Source organism: Benincasa hispida, chromosome 2 (assembly GCF_009727055.1).
Source record: "Benincasa hispida cultivar B227 chromosome 2, ASM972705v1, whole genome shotgun sequence".
NCBI classification, from domain to species: domain Eukaryota; kingdom Viridiplantae; phylum Streptophyta; class Magnoliopsida; order Cucurbitales; family Cucurbitaceae; genus Benincasa; species Benincasa hispida.
The window spans coordinates 47,565,669-47,583,710 of record NC_052350.1 but is presented as its reverse complement, the minus strand read 5'-3'; the positions used below and the strand labels follow the sequence as shown (position 1 = coordinate 47,583,710).

Sequence of the window (18,042 nt, the reverse complement as noted above, 5' to 3'; positions counted from 1 at the left end):
ATTACCAAGATTTCTATATGCTTTGAACCACAGCATTTGCTGATTATTTCAATCTTGATTTTACTCTGTTCTTCAAAACGAGGATTTCTTTCATACTTTCAATAAAGGCTAAAATAATATTTGAAAGTTAAATTTCGTTTAATTTATCAATTATATTTATAGAAATCAAAATTAAACAATTAGACCAATTAATATAGTAATTAAGTCAATTTAACATCATTTAATTTATTGATATATTGATTAATGATTTAATCAATTAAAATGAATACTTTATTATTAATTACTAAATAGAATTTAACTATTTAGAATAGTGACAATTAAGTATAATAATTTATACTAAATAGGCAAGATAGCATAAATATTATTTTAAAGGTACAAGTTGAAATTTATTTACAATATATTTGTGTTAAAAAAATTACAATTAATTGCCATGAATGGCTTATATTAATTCATTAATTAATTAGGCATACAAATTACCCACTTATGTGGGGTATATGAAAGCAAATCGGGCTTTAATAAGTCCAAAATTAAGTCTATTAATATGTTTAAATTATTGAAATTAGAGGTGTTCATGGGTTGGTTTCTTATAAATTAAATAATCTTTATTAAAAAAATGAATTCAACTCAACTCAATCATGGGTTAGGTTGGTTTGGATTAATTGGATTATTTTATCAATCATATTTGGATTAGGTTGGTTTGGATTAATTGAATTATTTATTTAAAATTATATTTTAAAAAGAAAAAAATCTAAATATGTAAAAGTTTAATTTAATTATTTTCATATATAACAAATATATATATTTTAAAATTAATAACAAATTTGTATTGGTTTAGGTTGATTTTGGTTATATTAGTGAATTTATGAATTAACCCAATAAAATTTTTATTCATTTGAATCCAATCCAATCTTGGGTCGATTTGATTTTTTGAATACTTACATGAAAATGTTTTAACATTTACATTGAAAATCATCATTAAATAAGTGGATCAATTTAAGACTAAAATTAGAAAGTTGAAACTAGACCAATATTGTTAATTTTGAAGGTTCATTTAATAAAAGAATCATGAAAATGTTTTAACATTTACATTGAAAATCATCATTAAATAAGTGGACCATTTTAAGATTAAAATTAGAAAGTTGAAACTATAAAGTTCAAAATTGTTTTGAATGTTCATTTAATAAAAGAATTGTGTGTCCAAACGTTATAACTTTTTAAGATTTGCAGTGGAAATACAAGTAATTCTAATTTTTCTCCATTACTGACTCCACCTAAAGGCTGTTAATATGAAAAAATAATTAAGCTCATCCTATCTTTGTACATCAAGTTATTCAAAATTTACGTTGTGGTGATCTTTTTTTATTTTCTTTTGAAATATTTTAATTTTTTGTGTGAGAGAAGGGATGGCTATTGCAGAGAAGGCCAAGGAATTACAATCCATCAAGAAAAATACTTAACCCAATAAGAGAACATTTAACTAAAACTTTGGGAATCAAAGTGTATTTTAACTAAAACTACAATCTAAGAAACATATATACGAGACGATGACCACATGTAAAATAAATGCGATTTACTAAACATAAATGTCAAGTTATTTTGCATAGTAAAAAACAATAAAAATTCAATAAATTTTATGCTAATTATTAATTTAATTGAACATCCTTTTTAATTGAAATTAAATTCAATTTTCATTTAAAGTTGAACTAATTAATTAGTTTTTCAAGAGATATAAACACACAAACAAATAAATAGAGATGGTTTAAATAACATTTAAAAAAAATGAAATGTCTATTTAATTTCATAAATTATAGGTTTTTCACGTTCAAAAGAAAAAAATTATAACCCTCTTCCTCTTTCCCATTTCTTGCTTTGCTTTCTCTTCTCCATTTTGCTCTTTTATTTTAAACTTCAAAAACAGAAGAACGTATCCCTCAGACGTATCTTTCCCATGTTTTGCATACCAAAAAAAAAAAAAAGTGCAAAATCATTCAAAGTATATCTGGACGAATTTGTATCAAATATCGTATTCTATACCTCACATAATGTGTATCCATGCTTCATATACTCCAATTGATAATTAATTTATTAAAATTGAATCTTATGTGTAAGAAGTTTTATGTTTGATTATAGATTTCTTTGAAGTCTGGATACTATATGTACAAAGAAAGGAAGAAACTCTAATTTGTGATGAAACAAAGCTCTAATTTTATAAATTTATGTTTAAAATACAAAATTTAATCACCAATTAATTAAAATTTTAATATGATAAAAGTCTAAGACATGAAATTGAAAGGATAATTAATTTGTAAAGCACTTTTATAATTTAGGGGCAATAAAATAGATAGTACATATGATCATTGTACACAGACCAAGGAAGAAATTATCAAGTACTGATGTTGACATCTCCAAGCTATGTATATAAAAAATGAAGGATATCACGAAAATTAATAGTAGTTTTATATAAGATGATAGATAAATAAATCATTGATAACGTATAAGGTCAAATAAATCGATGATATTTTTCAACAATTTTCTATTAGAACAATGTTACCCTCCTATATCTCCATTGATGACATGGTTTAGAAGATATATTTAGTCTAATATAATTTGATTTTTGTATTCTTTAAACCATCTATTTAGAAAATTTGAAAAATGGGAGTTTTTCAAATTTAGCAAAATGTCACTGTTTATTAATGATGAATTACGATGATCATAACAAACATCTATCAACAGACGATAAATAAAAAAAGGGTAGATGTTTATCGCGATCTATCACTGATAAATATTGACATTTTACTATATTTCTAAATAAGTTGATTCATTTATCTTTATTTGAAAGGGATAAAATTTACCTTCTCAAAGATCGATAATATAAGCCGTTCTACACTAAGCTAAAGAAAGTAATCACATTTTGAGAGGATGAATAATAAAACATCAATTTTTGAAACTTCCTTTAATGATATTCAATTTTTTACTTTTGAAATTTGCTATTACGATGAAAATATGATGAAGAAATGGTAGAAAACAAACACAATATTTCATTCTCTTTCAAAAAAAAAAAAAAAAAAAAACTATTTGATTCAATCATACATCAAGATTCAAATAGCAATTCTTAAGGTGGATTACAAGTTTAGTCTCATGTCAAGTTTGTGTCCATTAAATCCCTAAATAAATTGAATATATGGTTTAAGGGATCATATGATAAGATTTTTTTTATTGTAAAAAAAAATAAAGATTTTTTTTAAAATTATTTTTAAAAAATGGATTACAAAAATAGGATTAACATGATGAAACATGGACGTGATATAAGATATAGAAGTATCATATACCATGTCCACGATCTAGGTGTAAATTGTGTATTACATACACAAATTACATGACCTGGTGCCACAAAAATAAAAAATCATGGATGTTGTCCACGAACTATACGAAATGGGAGAAATCATGAGCACTGTCCACAAGTTCTACGAAAATTCACAAAAAAGGGGAAAAATCAGGACATTGTACATGAGTTCTAAAATTCCAAGAAAATGGGACATCATACACGAGTTCCACGAAAACTTGTACTATCACCAACATGGAATGAGGTGATGTGGATTGAAATACTCATGTATCATGAGTTTCCTATTTCAAATTTATCGAAGAATATTTGGGACAAAGACTATCCTAAAACTATAATGACCACCTCTTACTATCGTAAATACTATTTTGTAGTCCCCAATTAACTACAGTCAACACTATTTCAAAACCCTAATTGACTACAATATTTATTATTTGCTAGAGTTTTTACTATTTTACATTCACCATTTTTTTATTCTTCACTAGTGTTTACTATTTTCTTCTCAAACTAAAATAGTTTACATTTTAAACGCATACTATTATAACCCAAATTAAAATAATCTACACTCCAAACACAAACTATAATAACCCAACTATAATAACTTAGAACTACAACAACCAATTATTTGTTCCAAACGCTCCCTCAATACCTTTTATTTTTACCCCAAATTGTTGTTTGTTTGTTTGTTTTTTTAAAAAAATTAATTTGACATTTCTTTCTAAAACTACCCATATAATAATAAGTATTTTCACCTTAAGATTTTGTTCAAAAGAAATGTTAAATGCACTTGGAACCCAACTCTACATATACAATTTCGGGTTGAATTGGGTGGGGGCGTTTATCCATATCTTTAACCATAGCATAGCAAAAGGGTCTTTAGTCATGAACAAATCATATATGAAACGTGTCGATGTGAAAAGTTTGCAAATGAAAAGATTCCAACAGGGATTTCATCACTCTATTTTTACTAATAAACTTAATCCGGACCCAAGCATTTGGAACTTATTTAATCATCAAAATTGTCAAAGGCATCAGCAAACATGGAACAAATTACATAATCCATACCTCAAATCTTCCAGTTTATCATAGGGGAATCCCCAAGTCAGAGACTTTCATGGCCCTATTTTCAAGCAAAGTCCTCTGACGCTTCAAAATTGTTGCCATCGAAGCTACCTGGGAGTATAGGAAACAGAAAAAGTGATGAATGTGAGACATGAATTAAATTTGGATAGTCCCCCAACTTTTGTGGTTGTGAAATCAAATCCGTAGAATTCACAGATTTGTTAGACAAAATTGAAACGTTATGATTTTATTAGACAGAAATTTTAATTTTGTATTTAGTAGATCTCAACATCTTAGAGAATGTTAAATTAACCTATCGGCACACCCTTAAAATTTCAATTACTAATTTTATAATTTAGATCCTGTTTGATACCAAACAAATTTCAATCATGTTTGGTAACCATTTGGTTTTTGTTTTTGAAAATTATGTTTATTTCATCTTAATTTCTTACCATGTCTTACATCTTTTTTAAGTAAAAGAGTTGAATTTTTAGCTAAATTCAAAAAACAAAAACAAGTTTTTTAATTTTTTTTTTTTAGTTTTCAAATTTTGGCTTGCATTTTTTATAACATCGGTAAAAAGTAAATAATAAAGCAAGAAATTTAGGGGTAAAAAGAGTGTTAATAAGCTTAATTTTAAAAAACAAAAAGTCAAATGGTTACCACACGGAGGCTTCATCTTTATTTTTTTGTTTTTGAAATTTATGTTGGTTTCATACCTATTTTTCAATTATGGTTTTTTACCTTGTCAAAAAAACATTTGAATTTCTAATCTAACATAAATTATGTATGGAAGTAAATTATTGGATTAAATTTAACTAAACATAAGATTCAATCATCCGTTCAAGTATAAAATTCATCTCTCAACGATAAGGAAAAATGAGTGTATCAGGCTGACCTCTGCTCGAAGTTTTAATGAGTCCCTACCAGAAATTTCCCGCAGCCCATCCATCAAATCTGCAGAATTCGAAAAATGTAAGGACTTCATAGAAATTATGTGCAATCATGTGATAGGAATCAAGTAGAACTTGTTACTGAATTCAAGATACCCTAAGGTATTACAACCTAATCTTCCTCCCACTCTCGATAGAAGACTCCACACTAACTTCAAAAGCAAGATAACCCACTACCCATGTACAACTACATATATTCCCTACTCTAACCGTCTGTAGTCCCACTCGACAACGGCTCCCCTCCCGTAACCAACTCTTTTCCTTTTCTACCCCTCCCCTCATATGTATGTATCACTGGTGCTCTAACATCATGATGTGATGTTAACGTGTACTCTTACTCTCTGTTGAAAGTAGTGTATTTTGCCCGAAGGACGTTTTAGTCATTTGCTATTCTCTGCTATTTTTAGTGTGTGCCTTAGTTATTTATTTGGCTTTGTTGTACCTTGTAAAGATGTGAAAAATTAATAAGAACTCCTATATCGTGGTTTTTTTCTCCCTGACCTAGGGTTTTCCACGTAAACTGTGTGTTTTCCCTTTCTTCCCTTTTCTATTTCAATATGGTATCAGAGCCGGTTGAAGAAACCCTAGCCGTCATTAGTGAAAACCCACTGCAAGGCTCTCAGCCTATATTGACAAACGGAGTTAGCGATTCAGTCGGTGGAACGAGTGGAGCCGCTGCCGAGGACATCCACATCTTTGCTGTACAGGTGGTCGTTGATCGTTATCTCAGGACGGTGCATCTCCCAGTCGGTTAGATCTTCCAGTCGCCGACGCATCTTGGTCAGACGACACTGTCGCAACAACAGCTGCCGTACCAGCCGAATATGTCCGTGCTAGTTGGGTTCGACCGCGCCGACTCCACAGCCGATCGTCTCAGCCGTCCGCACCAGCCACAGTCGTCCGCTCCCTGGCCCACTCTAGCCGCTGCGCGATGGACCTCCACGGCACCAGATCTGCTCGAAACGACCACTGGGCAGCTGGTTCTTCGCCCCAATCGGCCGAACTCCGACCATCTTGATCGGACGGACATGGGTGATATCCAGTGGTGCGTTGCTGAGTTGGGGGAATCATCGTCATTCCACAAATGGGTAATCGACCGACTGGTTCGGACGACAAACCAGCCATGTGCAGCCTACTCCGGCCAACCTTGAGACTGCCAATTCAGTGGGTCTTTCCCCAATAGTGGTTTAGCCGCAATTTAATAGCCTCCAACAGCAAATTGCAGCACTCGGGGCAGCCCTCAGGATGTCCACAAACCTCCAGTCGAACTCGGTGAACCCAGAATTATCTTCACATCTTGCGATGTACACAGAAAATCCGGTAAATGCTTTTCCTGCTTTACCCACAACGAATATTTTGTCTAGGTATGTGGGAAATTTTGCAGGGTATATTACAGGAGAAAAACTGAATGGCAGAGCTACTTTTCCTGGTCTCAATCAATTAAGATGGCCCTTGAAGGGCATCACAAATTTGGGTATCTATACCAAGACCAAGCCCAGGTGATCCTCAAGAGTGTGTTTGGAAAGGAGAAGACTCCTTGCTTCGCTCAGTGTTAATTAACAGTATTGAACCGCAGATAGGCAAACCTCTCCTGTATGCTGCAACCGCTCGGGACATTTGGGATGCTGTCCAGAAATTATACTCTAAGCGATAGAATGTGTCACGGTTATACACCTTGCGGAAACAGTCCATGAGTGCAAACAAGGGACCATGGACGTTACATCCTATTTTACCAAGTTGTCTTTGATATGGCAAGAAATGGACTTATGTCGGAAAATCCTCTGGGATTGTCCGTGTGGTGGAGTACAACATACAAAACTGGAGGAGATCGATCGTGTCTACGATTTTCTTGCTGGTCTGAACACCAAATTTGATGCAATCCGTAAAAGAATACTGGGACATAGGCCGGTCCCTTCCCTCATGGAAGTCAATTCGAAAGTCCGATTGGAGGAAGATCGATCGAGTGCCATGAACAATTTTGGTCCCAATTCTATTGATTTTGCTGCCTCTGGTGAAAAGTTGTCCGGGTCTGATAGTGATAAGCAGAACAGTAAAATCCCTCTGATCTGCGAACATTGCAAAAAGCCGTGGCACATGAAGGATCAATGTTGGACTACATGGTAAACCTCCGAATGACAAACGTCGCCCATCGAATGACAAGACAAAATCTGGCCGAGCTCTTGTAAGTGACTCCACTGATGTTGCATCACAGTCTCAAGTGCCTAACCAAACTGATCCAAGTACCGTTGGAATCGGTACTATTGTCCAATCAGGTACCTCTCAATCCTTTAGTTTCCTTATTGAGGGGAAAGAATCTTGGATATTGGACTCTGGAGTAACAAATCACCTAACTAGTTCATTTGACCAATTTCTCTCTTACCTTCCGCTTGCTGGTGATGAGAGAATTCGAATTGCAGATGGATCCTTTGTCCCGTTGCAAGGATAGGTCACCTATCTCCCTTCCAAAGGTTGGTCTTACAAAATGTGTTGCACGTCCCGAAAACTTCCTACAACTTGCTGTCTATCAGTAAAATAACTAGGGATTTAAACTACAGAGTTATTTTCTCACAAGATATTGCTTTGTTTCAAGACTTGAGCTCGGGGATGACGATTGGCACAACCCAGCATAATAGGGGACTCTATTTCCTTTATGACGATGCTGTCTCTAGGAGTTGTTCTAGTACTAGTTTATTATCTTCATTTACAATTTCTGAAAAAAACTATTTATTATGGCATTTTCATCTCGGTCATCCGAATTTTCAGTATATGAAATATTTATTTCTCCACTTATTTCATAGTATAGACGTTTCTGCTTTATCTTGTGATGTATGTATACGTGCGAAACGACACTAAGTTACTTATCCTTCTCAGCCTTACAAACCTTCCCATCCTTTCCATTTGATTCATAGTGATGTTTGGGGTCCTTCAAATATTACTACTTTGACCGGCAAGCGATAGTTTGTAACATTTATTGATGACCACACCCGCCTTACGTGGGTATTTCTTCTCACAGACAAGTCAGAAGTAACATATGTGTTCCAACAGTTCTATTCTACGGTTGAGACATAGTTTAATACCAAGATTGCCATTTTTCGAAGTGACAATGGGCGGGAATTCGTCAATAACACTCTTTGTGAGTTCTTAACTTCGAAGGGCATTGTCCATCTAAATTTATGTGCCTATACTCCCTAACAGAATGGGGTGGCGGAATGGAAAAACCGTCACCTCATTGAAGTTGCCCGGTCACTTATGCTCCCTGTGTCTCTCCCTTCGTATTTATGAGGGGATGCCGTTCTTACTGCAGCCCACCTCATCAATCGGATGCCCTCTCACGTTCTTACATTCCAAACACCACTTAAATGTTTCAAGGAGTCTTATACTTCCATGCGTCTCATTCAAGAAGTTCCTTTTCGAGTGTTTGAATGTACTGTCTTTGTCCATAGTCATGGTCCTCAACAAACTAAATTTGCTCCTCGTGCTCAGAAGTGCGTCTTTGTCGGATACGCTCTTCACCAGCGGAGCTATAAATGCTATCACCCATCCTCGAGAAAATATTTTGTCTCTATGGATGTGACGTTCCTTGAGGATAAACCCTTCTTTACTGTTAGTCCTCTTTAGGGGGAGAGTAGTGATAGTGAAGAGCCTAACTCATCCATATATTCTATTCCTTTGGATATTCTCTCTAATCTTGATCCTCCTCTTCCCACAAAAGACCCGGTCCTTCCCACAAATAATACTGACCCTACAAATGATCCTATCCTTCCCACCAATGACCCGGTCTTTCTCACAGATGATACAGTCCTCCCTACGAAACAGGTACCCTGGAAGACATACTAAAGGAAGAATCTTAGAAAGGAAATGACATCTCCTGTTGTATCATCGAGTACTGGCTATGACTCAGAACCGGCACCAGCTTAAGGTACGTTTATTCCTGATATTGTTTCTGATGATAATGGCTGTGTTGAAGGTGATATGACTAAAAAGGATGAGATTGGTTCAGACAAAGGCGAGACCGCAGGTAGTGGTGAGTCGTCAGGGGAAAGGAAGGACTTGCCACAACTAAGCAAAGGTGATCACCAGTCTAGTGAGAAACCAGGAAAAACCAGGGAGTATGATGCTTCTCTTGACATTCCCATTGCTTTACGAAAGGGACTAGATCGTGTACCAAGTATTCCATGTATAGCACTTTCGTATAGTAACTTGTCGTCTGGGTTTAAGGCCTTCATTACTAACCTAGATACTGCAGTAATACCAACTGATGTGCATATGGCTATGGAAGTTCCTGAGTGGAAGGCTGCCGTTATGGAAGAAATGAGAGCCCTGGAAACTAATAAAACGTGGGACCGTGTAACTCTCCCTAGAGGTCATAAAACCGTTGGATGCGAATGGGTGTTCACGGTTAAATACAAAGCTGATGGAACTCTGTATAGATACAAGGCCAGACTGGTTGCTACGGGTTTACTCAGATTTATGGGGTTGATTACTCAGAAACCTTCTCTCCAGTGGCAAAACTAAATACAATTCATGTGCTCCTCTCAATGGCAGTTAACAAAGACTGGCCTCTCCATCAACTTGATGTAAAGAACGCATTCTTAAATGGTGAGTTAGAAGAAGAGGTTTACATGAGCCCTCCTCCTGGATTCAAAGCTCAGTTTGATCATCGAGTCTGTAAAATTAAAAAATCAGTCTCCAAGGGCGTGGTTTGATAGTTCACCACCTTCGTTAAGTCCCAAGGGTTCATTCAGGAGCATTTTGATCATACCTTATTTACAAAAAGGTCAGCATCTGGGAAGGTGGCAGCTTTAATTGTGTATGTTGATGACATCATTCTATCGAGGGATGATAAGGTTGAGATTGTTAGACTAAAGCAGAAAATGACAGATGAGTTCGAGATTAAAGACCTAGGAAGCTTGAGATATTTCCTTGGAATGGAAGTGGCGAGTCGAAAGAGGGAATATATGTGTCATAGCAAAAATATACTCTGGATCTGTTGAAGGAAACCGAGATGACTGGATGTAAACCTATTGATACACCTGTTGAAGTCAATCAAGTTGGGAGATTTTGTCAACAAAGTTCCTGTTAATAAAGAGAGATATCAGTGTCTAGTGGGAAAATTAATTTACTTGTCTCAAACTAAACCTGATATTTCCTATGCCGTTAGTGTGGTTAGTCAGTTTATGTAGGCTCCTTGTGAGGAACATATGGAGGCAGTCACTCGAATATTGAGGTATTTAAAGTCCACTCCAAGAAAGGGCTTAATGTTTAGGAAACATGATGGGAGGTGCATTGAGGCATACACTGACTCAGATTGGGCAGGATCCATTACAAACAGAAAATCAACGTCAGGATACTGTACCTTTGTGTGGGATAATCTAATTACTTGGCAGAGTAAGAAATAAAGCGTCGTTGCTAGAAGTAGTGTTGAAACGGAATACAGGACTATGAATTTGAGCATATGCGAGGAGATATGGTTGAAGAAAGTCTTGTCTGACCTTCACCAAGATTGTGATGCTCCGATGAAACTCTACTGTGATAACAAGGCAACTATAAGTATTGCAACACGACAGGACTAAGCATGTGGAGATAGACAGACACTTTATTAAGGAAAAGCTAGATAATGGCAGTATTTGTATTTTCTACATTCCTTCAAGTCAACAGGTTGTTGACATTCTCACCAAAGGGTTACTAAGACAAAGCTTTGACGCCTCTGTTAGCAAGTTGGGTCTCATTGATATTTACATCCCAACTTAAGGGGGAGTGTTGAAAGTAGTGTATTTTGTCCTAAGGGCATTCTAGTCATTTGTTATTCTCTACTATTTTTAGTGTGTGTCTTAGTTATTTATTTGGCTCTGTTGTACCCTGTAAAGATGTGAAAAATTAATAAGAACTCCTATATCGTGGTTTTTTCTCCCTGATCTAGGGTTTTCCACATAAACGGTGCGTTTTCCCTTTCTTCCCTTTTCTATTTCAATACTTTCAAGTTTCAAGTCTCAATCAACCACTGATCAAACCCCGTCATTATATCTATCTGCCCATCACAGATGCCAGACAGAAACAAAGTGGCAATATAAACAACCATTTTTGTCCGCATTATACTATTAGTTCTGAATGTTGTCGTACAGCATTAGAAATAATTTACAATCTAAATACTTCATAATAATCTAATTATTATTTTCCACTTGACAGAACTAACTAAACAGAGTAACCAAGAACAAAATAGCTTGAACTAGTCATGCAGACACAAAGCAGATGGCACTGGTATTGGAGATAGATGAATCAAGTAGAGTACAGCATTTGTTTATCGGACAACAATAGTTCATTGCTCACAGTCCCCCTTTGACAGGTTTTGGTCTGTTAAAAACAAAACCTTACAACCAGGTTATAAGAATTCTCCCTTTGAATTGAAGATCAGTTTAAGGAGATTACAAACTGAAAAAGAAACTATGTTGATCAATACGAAACTCTTCAAATAACAAAACAAGCTCGAACTACTCTTCCTTTTCATTATTTGCAAGCTTAAATTTCAAAGGTTTCCTTCAAGTCTTTTTCTCGACAAAATCCCTGCATTTTTCTTTATCACAAGAATCTACAAGTCTTCAATTAAACTATTCTTTGAAAGAAGTTAAGAGCCCAAAAACTTATTCCATCAAGCTTTAGAATCAACTATAATGAAAGGGTGCTGCAACCAAATATTTTGAAATTTAGAAGTCATTGTTCCTAAGAAGGATAAATAATTGAAAGCAAAATTGGATAGTCATCTGAAGTAGAACTAGGCTTTCTCATAGCTTTAGAGAAGATCTCATGATTACGCAGTTGATATTTTCTCTCTTCGTAGTAAAAGGATAAAATTTTAAAGTAGATCAAGATCTTTGTCTGACAGCCTCTACTTGAGTTTTTTGACCATCGTGATCGGGCCACATTTGTGCGTTCGTTGTAAGAGTGTGACTAAAGAATCTAAATCATATTCTTTGTCGCAGTGAGTTTTCAAACTTAAGGTGTTTATCATCCCCCACCCAAGCGAGGGGGGAGGGTCTTTCTACGTACATCAATTCATGATAAGGGCTGCATCTTGTGCAGTTAGGTTTCCTTGAAGCCTTTGGGGCCAAGCTCACATATGGATAAAAGGGACTTTTGAAAGCTCACTGGTGAGGGATTTGAAGACCTCAGAGTGGCATAGCCCTCCCCTAAATTTGGATAACTAGAGACCAAGCTCACAGACGGAGAAAGTGGAGTTTCTTAACAGTACTGCCGGATCTTGGATGTAAATAGGGTAATTGGCCAAAGCTCTTGCCTTGGGCTACCTCAAGAAGGCTTCCTTTTTGGTCACTTATTATTGGGTGCATTAAGAACACACCAGAAACGGAAATCAGAATATGCTTTCCTCCCCGAGGGAAACACTTTTGAAGGTCATGCACGAGAATGTAGGACCTTTGGCTGAAATCAATGTTATTTGTCCTCCCAAAGACAAGCAAATGAACCTTGAAAGAAAACAAGCCAACAAACCTCCCATTGTCCAGAATTTTTTTTACCTTCCAAAGCCTAATGATCAAGGATTGAATGATGTGGTTGCAGCCCACCCCATGAATAGTACAACTACTGCAAAAGGGCCACAGGTTTTCGTACTATAGATGAAGATATAAGAAAGATGAACCTTAGATCCTAAAAATCGATGCCAAAGATATATATTATCAATAAGATGCAACACTATGAGATCTAGAATACTATCTCAGAAGATCTATACTTCCATTGCCCCCTCTGCACAAACCTGTCAAAATATTTACAATGATAGGGAAATATCTCAATATCCAATTCAACCTTATGTGACTCATGTCTATAATTTAAGACGGTTGGACTATCAAATTAACAAGAAGAAATTGAACAAGAGTAAAGAAAGAAAAGGTTCAGGACCAAATAAAAGTCTCTTAAGCAGAACCATAAAGTAGAAACTAAGACAACTATAGAGTTTCATACATCAATATACATACCTGTAGCTTGGGCTTCAGCCCTGTAAATTGACCTTGAAAGATGTTGAATTTGACTTCCAGCATTCCTGTATATTAAAATAGTCAGATCCATAGAATCTAGTAGTAACAAACTTTTCTATCTTTTCACTACTACAATGTTTCTACATCAGCTCATTGTGGCCGTATTTCATATCCTTTTCAGCTAGAGCAGCCCTCTCAAGTAGTTTTTTGCTCTCCTTCTTCATCAGGTCCACTGAAAGGTTCAACTCCTTTACAAGCTTCTCAGCCTTTAAGAAACTTGCCTGCTCAAAGGAACACAATAATGAAACAATTAACAATAATCAACTAGAGAAATACAGTGCAGAGCAAAGGAAAATAATGAACTAGTCCAGAGTGCTGTCAAAACGCAGATTATTCCAAACTCCAGCCCAATAGGCATACATACAATGAGAATGGATACATCAACAAATCATTCATAATCCAAGTTGATGGTTAAGAAAATAAATAAGGCAAGAACCTCTTCAGTTTGAAATCGACCCAACGTATGACGAAACAGAAATCTTCTTGGCCCTACATAAAAGAGCATTCCTTAAAAAATTAAGGCTAACTTTACATACACAAAAATAGAAGGGGGAAAAAAACAAAGAAGGAAAGGATCAAATGCAAATATAATCAACGCAATTCCATGCAGGCAAATAACAATAATATGTTGGAATTTTTTTCCCAAGTGTGAATAACACTGCATATGTAACCAAAAAGAAAAAATTTCTTCTTAAAAAGAAAAAAAAAAATTAAGAGAGAGAGAGAGACTTTAGAGGAGACAATAAATTCAGTGTTTAGGTAGCAACGAAGAACCATGGGATTCTAACTGAACTAAAATTACAAACAGCACTGCACCATCCTGAATGAGTCTCTGAGTCTTGATAATAGGAAACTCCTGATCATGTTGCCACACATGACACAAGAGTCTTGATAACTCGAATCCCAAACCATATAGGACATGAGCTTGGCTAATAGACCAAGTTCTCGTGGTTCTTTTTCGTCGCTCTCTTTTCCTGTTCAAGCCTATACTACATGACTCTCTTCTGATTATGCAAACAAATGAATTCAATCTAAAATCATTTTGATGAGCAAATTTCAACAAACTCATCTAAATGTATTTATCCAATTGATGCCAAATAAAATAATCGACTCAATTTGCAACATGACGAAGATGACATGATACTAAACCACTTCCTTGATAGATAAACAGGAAAATTGAACAGGAAAACCATGCCAAATAAATATTTAATCCATACCTCGCATAATGAGAAGGCCAGCTGTAACAGCAACTCCAATCGTAGCAGCTGGGTGTTCTCTCGCTATCTTAAACTCATCTACACAGTGATGTCATAACATAAATAAATATGATAGCATTAATAAATACAGAGGCAAAACTAAAATAAAACTTCTCTTCTTACTTTGTAAGAAAAGATATGACTTTTTTAATTCAAAATAATAATAATAATATATAGAACCCTTCCATTGGGAGCTAACGAAAAACCACCACAAGCTGAGTTGATTACAAAATCCAAAATAACAATGCCTACTGTGACACTGGAAGAATAAGAATAAGTTTATCTTCTTGGGAAATCCTTGCCTCAAGATTACCTCTGGGCAATTTTTGGGGGAAAAGGAAACAAACTTTTCATTAGTTTAGTGAAAAGTTTACAAGATAATCGACCATAAAGTTTGGTGGTAGATCTAAACTAAACTAACAAAAAGCTTGTTTCCTTATCCCCCAAAATTACCTGGCTGGCATAACCACATTTGTTTCCATTTGTAAATGGAAACCCGAAACAAGGTATGAAATCAAATAAGGGACCACACCTCTCTCACAAATTGCTTCACTCCTCTAAAAACCCTCTTATTACAATACATACTACATAGTTCCAATTCACTTTGTAACTAATTTCAACAAGAAGGACTAGGACAATATTCCTGTCAAGCCAATATTGACTTTGCTGAATTTCTAAAGCATGCAGATAATCGGAGAACAAGAAACATAAAAAGAGACCTTTAACTTTGCGGAAAAAAGCATCTTCGTGAGTTTTGAATTGTGATGTTGCTCGGGGTACAAAATCCTGAAAAATGATTGCATTCTTCTCAAAAAGGATTATAAGATGAGAAGGAAAGAACAAATACCAAAAATTATAAATTTAACATCTGAACAATCAGTAATAATATGTTAATTTCAAAATTCATAAACGAGCATAAAATTAATCATCCATACACAATCATCAAGAGTATGACAAAGAGCAACGGGATCACTGCTCAAGCAACTAATGAGACATATGATATCAAACACAAAAACTAAACAGTTATCAATACCCATCACCATAGATGAATTGTTAGATTTTTGTTACTCCTTCATTAACCTGTGTATTTCTTATCTTGATAGGACATCAACCTCATTCCTCAAATTGAATCTGTAAAATTAAATCCTTTCTTGACCATCTTGAATCTAGTTGGTCTTCAAAAAAGCAATAATTCATTTGATATCATGATTGCATTGTGATCGACCAACATTTCCATGAATCTAGGAACTTTCGACCTTCCAATCGTAGCACCAGAATTCTTTCTTAAAAGTGAGGGGGATTATGTTGTATGGTAAATATCATGTGCATCACAGAGAAAGCAGCAAACTGATGCAACTATCCTCAGATTTCAGCAGAACCAAAAAGGGGCGGATCAGGATCAGAAGCACAGAAAAGCCAGGAAGATATGAAACCACATAAATTTATTTTCTACATTTTTTTCTTTAACTTTTGATTTGACAATAGCGTCAGAAATAAATAGGGATCTCCAGAGTCCATAATTCAAAAGAGCACTTCAATGTTTTTCATGATCCCCTTTATCACTTACCAGAAATTCCGTGAAAGTAAGTGGATCCGTGGAAGTTTTGGGTCAAGTGTAGGAGTTAGAGAAAAAAGTCTAAATTGTCTTATAATCTCAAAGCCTTTCATCTTTCTTTACACAACCAACCAATCAATTAGTATAATAATTTGCTTCTCCGTTCCATCTTAATTTCGTTTCAACCATTTATCCAATTCCACATAGTTATCGATCGTTCTCTCTAATAGATTGAGCATTTGTCCTTTCTCACAAATCCCACATAAAGTGGAAACTTCCGCTGAATAATGATCAAACGAGATATTCTCAAATTCCCATTAATGCCAGTAAAATCAAGTCTTCCTACGAAAATTTGGTTTTCAGTATGACGAGCATTTCACAGCAGAATTGATTTCGATCGAACAACTTAACCAATGCAGATTATTAACTCTAAAGATATCTAATGAGAGTGCAACATAAATACATGCCAGTATGCGAAATGATAATGGACTATAAAAGTTCACAAGAGACGCAACCTGGAAGGAACGGATATGGGAGGAAGAGGCCTCTTGGAGAGAACGAGCAGAGCGAATTGCAGAATCCTTCGATTGAACAACCGTGCGCTGCAAATCCTCTGCAATTGCCGATATAGAAGATGCTGCGCTTACATTCTCGAGCGATGGCTCCTGTTGGTGCTCCTCGCCGGCGCCCATTTTTCTCCGATTCCGGCGAACGGTGTTACGCCTTCAACTCTCTCGTCTACCGGCACCGCCGTAGAAATTCCGACCAGTTTATGAAGTGCGAAGGAAAGGGTTCACTTCCCTTACTTGGCTTATTTTTCTCCCCGAAATGAATCTTGTGAAATACATTAATCTATGAAAAACATCAAGGTTAAATTTTAAAATTTTGTTTATTCTTTGATTGTTCATTTTTTTTAAAATTTGTACGGATGACCCAATTTTTTGGTTCAAAATGTCAAATGACCAATTTTTAAAAAATAATGTCAATTGACCCTCTATTGACATCATCGCCATACCAAATTACGTAAATTGCCCTTACACCAGCTTCACGAGGTAAATCTCGCTCTCGTCTGATTAACGTTTTCGCTCTTGCTTGAAATTCCTTGGTTTGATGTGCTTGCTCATCAGTGTACGAATGATTTGACAATTTTCATGACGGAAGCCTCAAATCAAATCAATAATACCTAAACACAATATAATGGTGATTTCTTTAAACTCTAAACTCTATTTCAAAGGTGACTACTTCTCTGGTTTTCGACGATGTTTTGTTGAACGGAGATTTTTCAAACGGGAATTTCCAAGATGAGGCTTTTTCAGAACGGAACAACTTTTTAAGAAAGGTGTTTCATTATTTTGAGTCTGTTTAATTATTTTTGCTGTGTTATTTCTGGAAAGGTAGCATTACGAAATTTTGTATTGGGAGAGAGTAAGAAAGAGGAAGAGTAAGAGTAAGAGTAAGAGTAAGAGTAAGAGTAAGAGAGAGAGCGAGATTACGAGAGAGAGCGAGATTTTGAGAGAGAGCGAGATTGAGAGAGAGAGTATACTTCAATTGCTTGTACAACTTAATGACAAATGTTCTCTTGCTTTGTAGGATGACAGATAAGTGTCTACTTATTCGATATGGAGGTGATTGGAATGAGAATGAAAGTTCGTATATTGGGGGACAGTTGACAAGAATCGTTGTGCCTCATACATTGAAGTATGAAGAACTTAAATCTCGCATTTACAAGGTTACAAATGTTAGTTCTTCAGAGTTTGATCTTCTACTAAAAGTTAAATATAAGCTTGAATTTGAAGCCCCTCCACAATGCATAAGGAATGATGATGATGTT

General features: G+C 35.3%; 1 protein-coding gene across 1 annotated transcript; it reads right to left on the bottom strand.

Annotated features, from left to right (window-relative positions):
* Nucleotides 1–4,215: 4,215 nt before the first annotated feature.
* Nucleotides 4,216–17,058, bottom strand: LOC120071670 (RGS1-HXK1-interacting protein 1). Its single transcript, XM_039024044.1, has 8 exons — nucleotides 16,727–17,058; nucleotides 15,376–15,442; nucleotides 14,618–14,695; nucleotides 13,837–13,889; nucleotides 13,485–13,621; nucleotides 13,341–13,405; nucleotides 5,301–5,359; nucleotides 4,216–4,513 (listed from the first exon to the last, which is right to left on the bottom strand). The coding sequence occupies exons 1-8, from the start codon at nucleotides 16,901–16,903 to the stop codon at nucleotides 4,424–4,426; spliced, it is 726 nt and encodes a 241-aa protein (XP_038879972.1). The 5' UTR covers nucleotides 16,904–17,058; the 3' UTR covers nucleotides 4,216–4,423.
* Nucleotides 17,059–18,042: the final 984 nt, after the last annotated feature.

Bases quoted from the DNA above. Each gene is read 5' to 3' on its own strand.
- LOC120071670 (XM_039024044.1), bottom strand. From the start codon at position 16,903: ATGGGCGCCGGCGAGGAGCACCAACAGGAGCCATCGCTCGAGAATGTA. The intron at 15,443-16,726 runs GTTGCGTCTCTT...ATCATTTTTCAG, and splicing joins CCCATATCCGTTCCTTCCAG to GATTTTGTACCCCGAGCAAC. The intron at 13,890-14,617 runs GTATGGATTAAA...TCTTTTATGTAG, and splicing joins TGGCCTTCTCATTATGCGAG to GGCCAAGAAGATTTCTGTTT.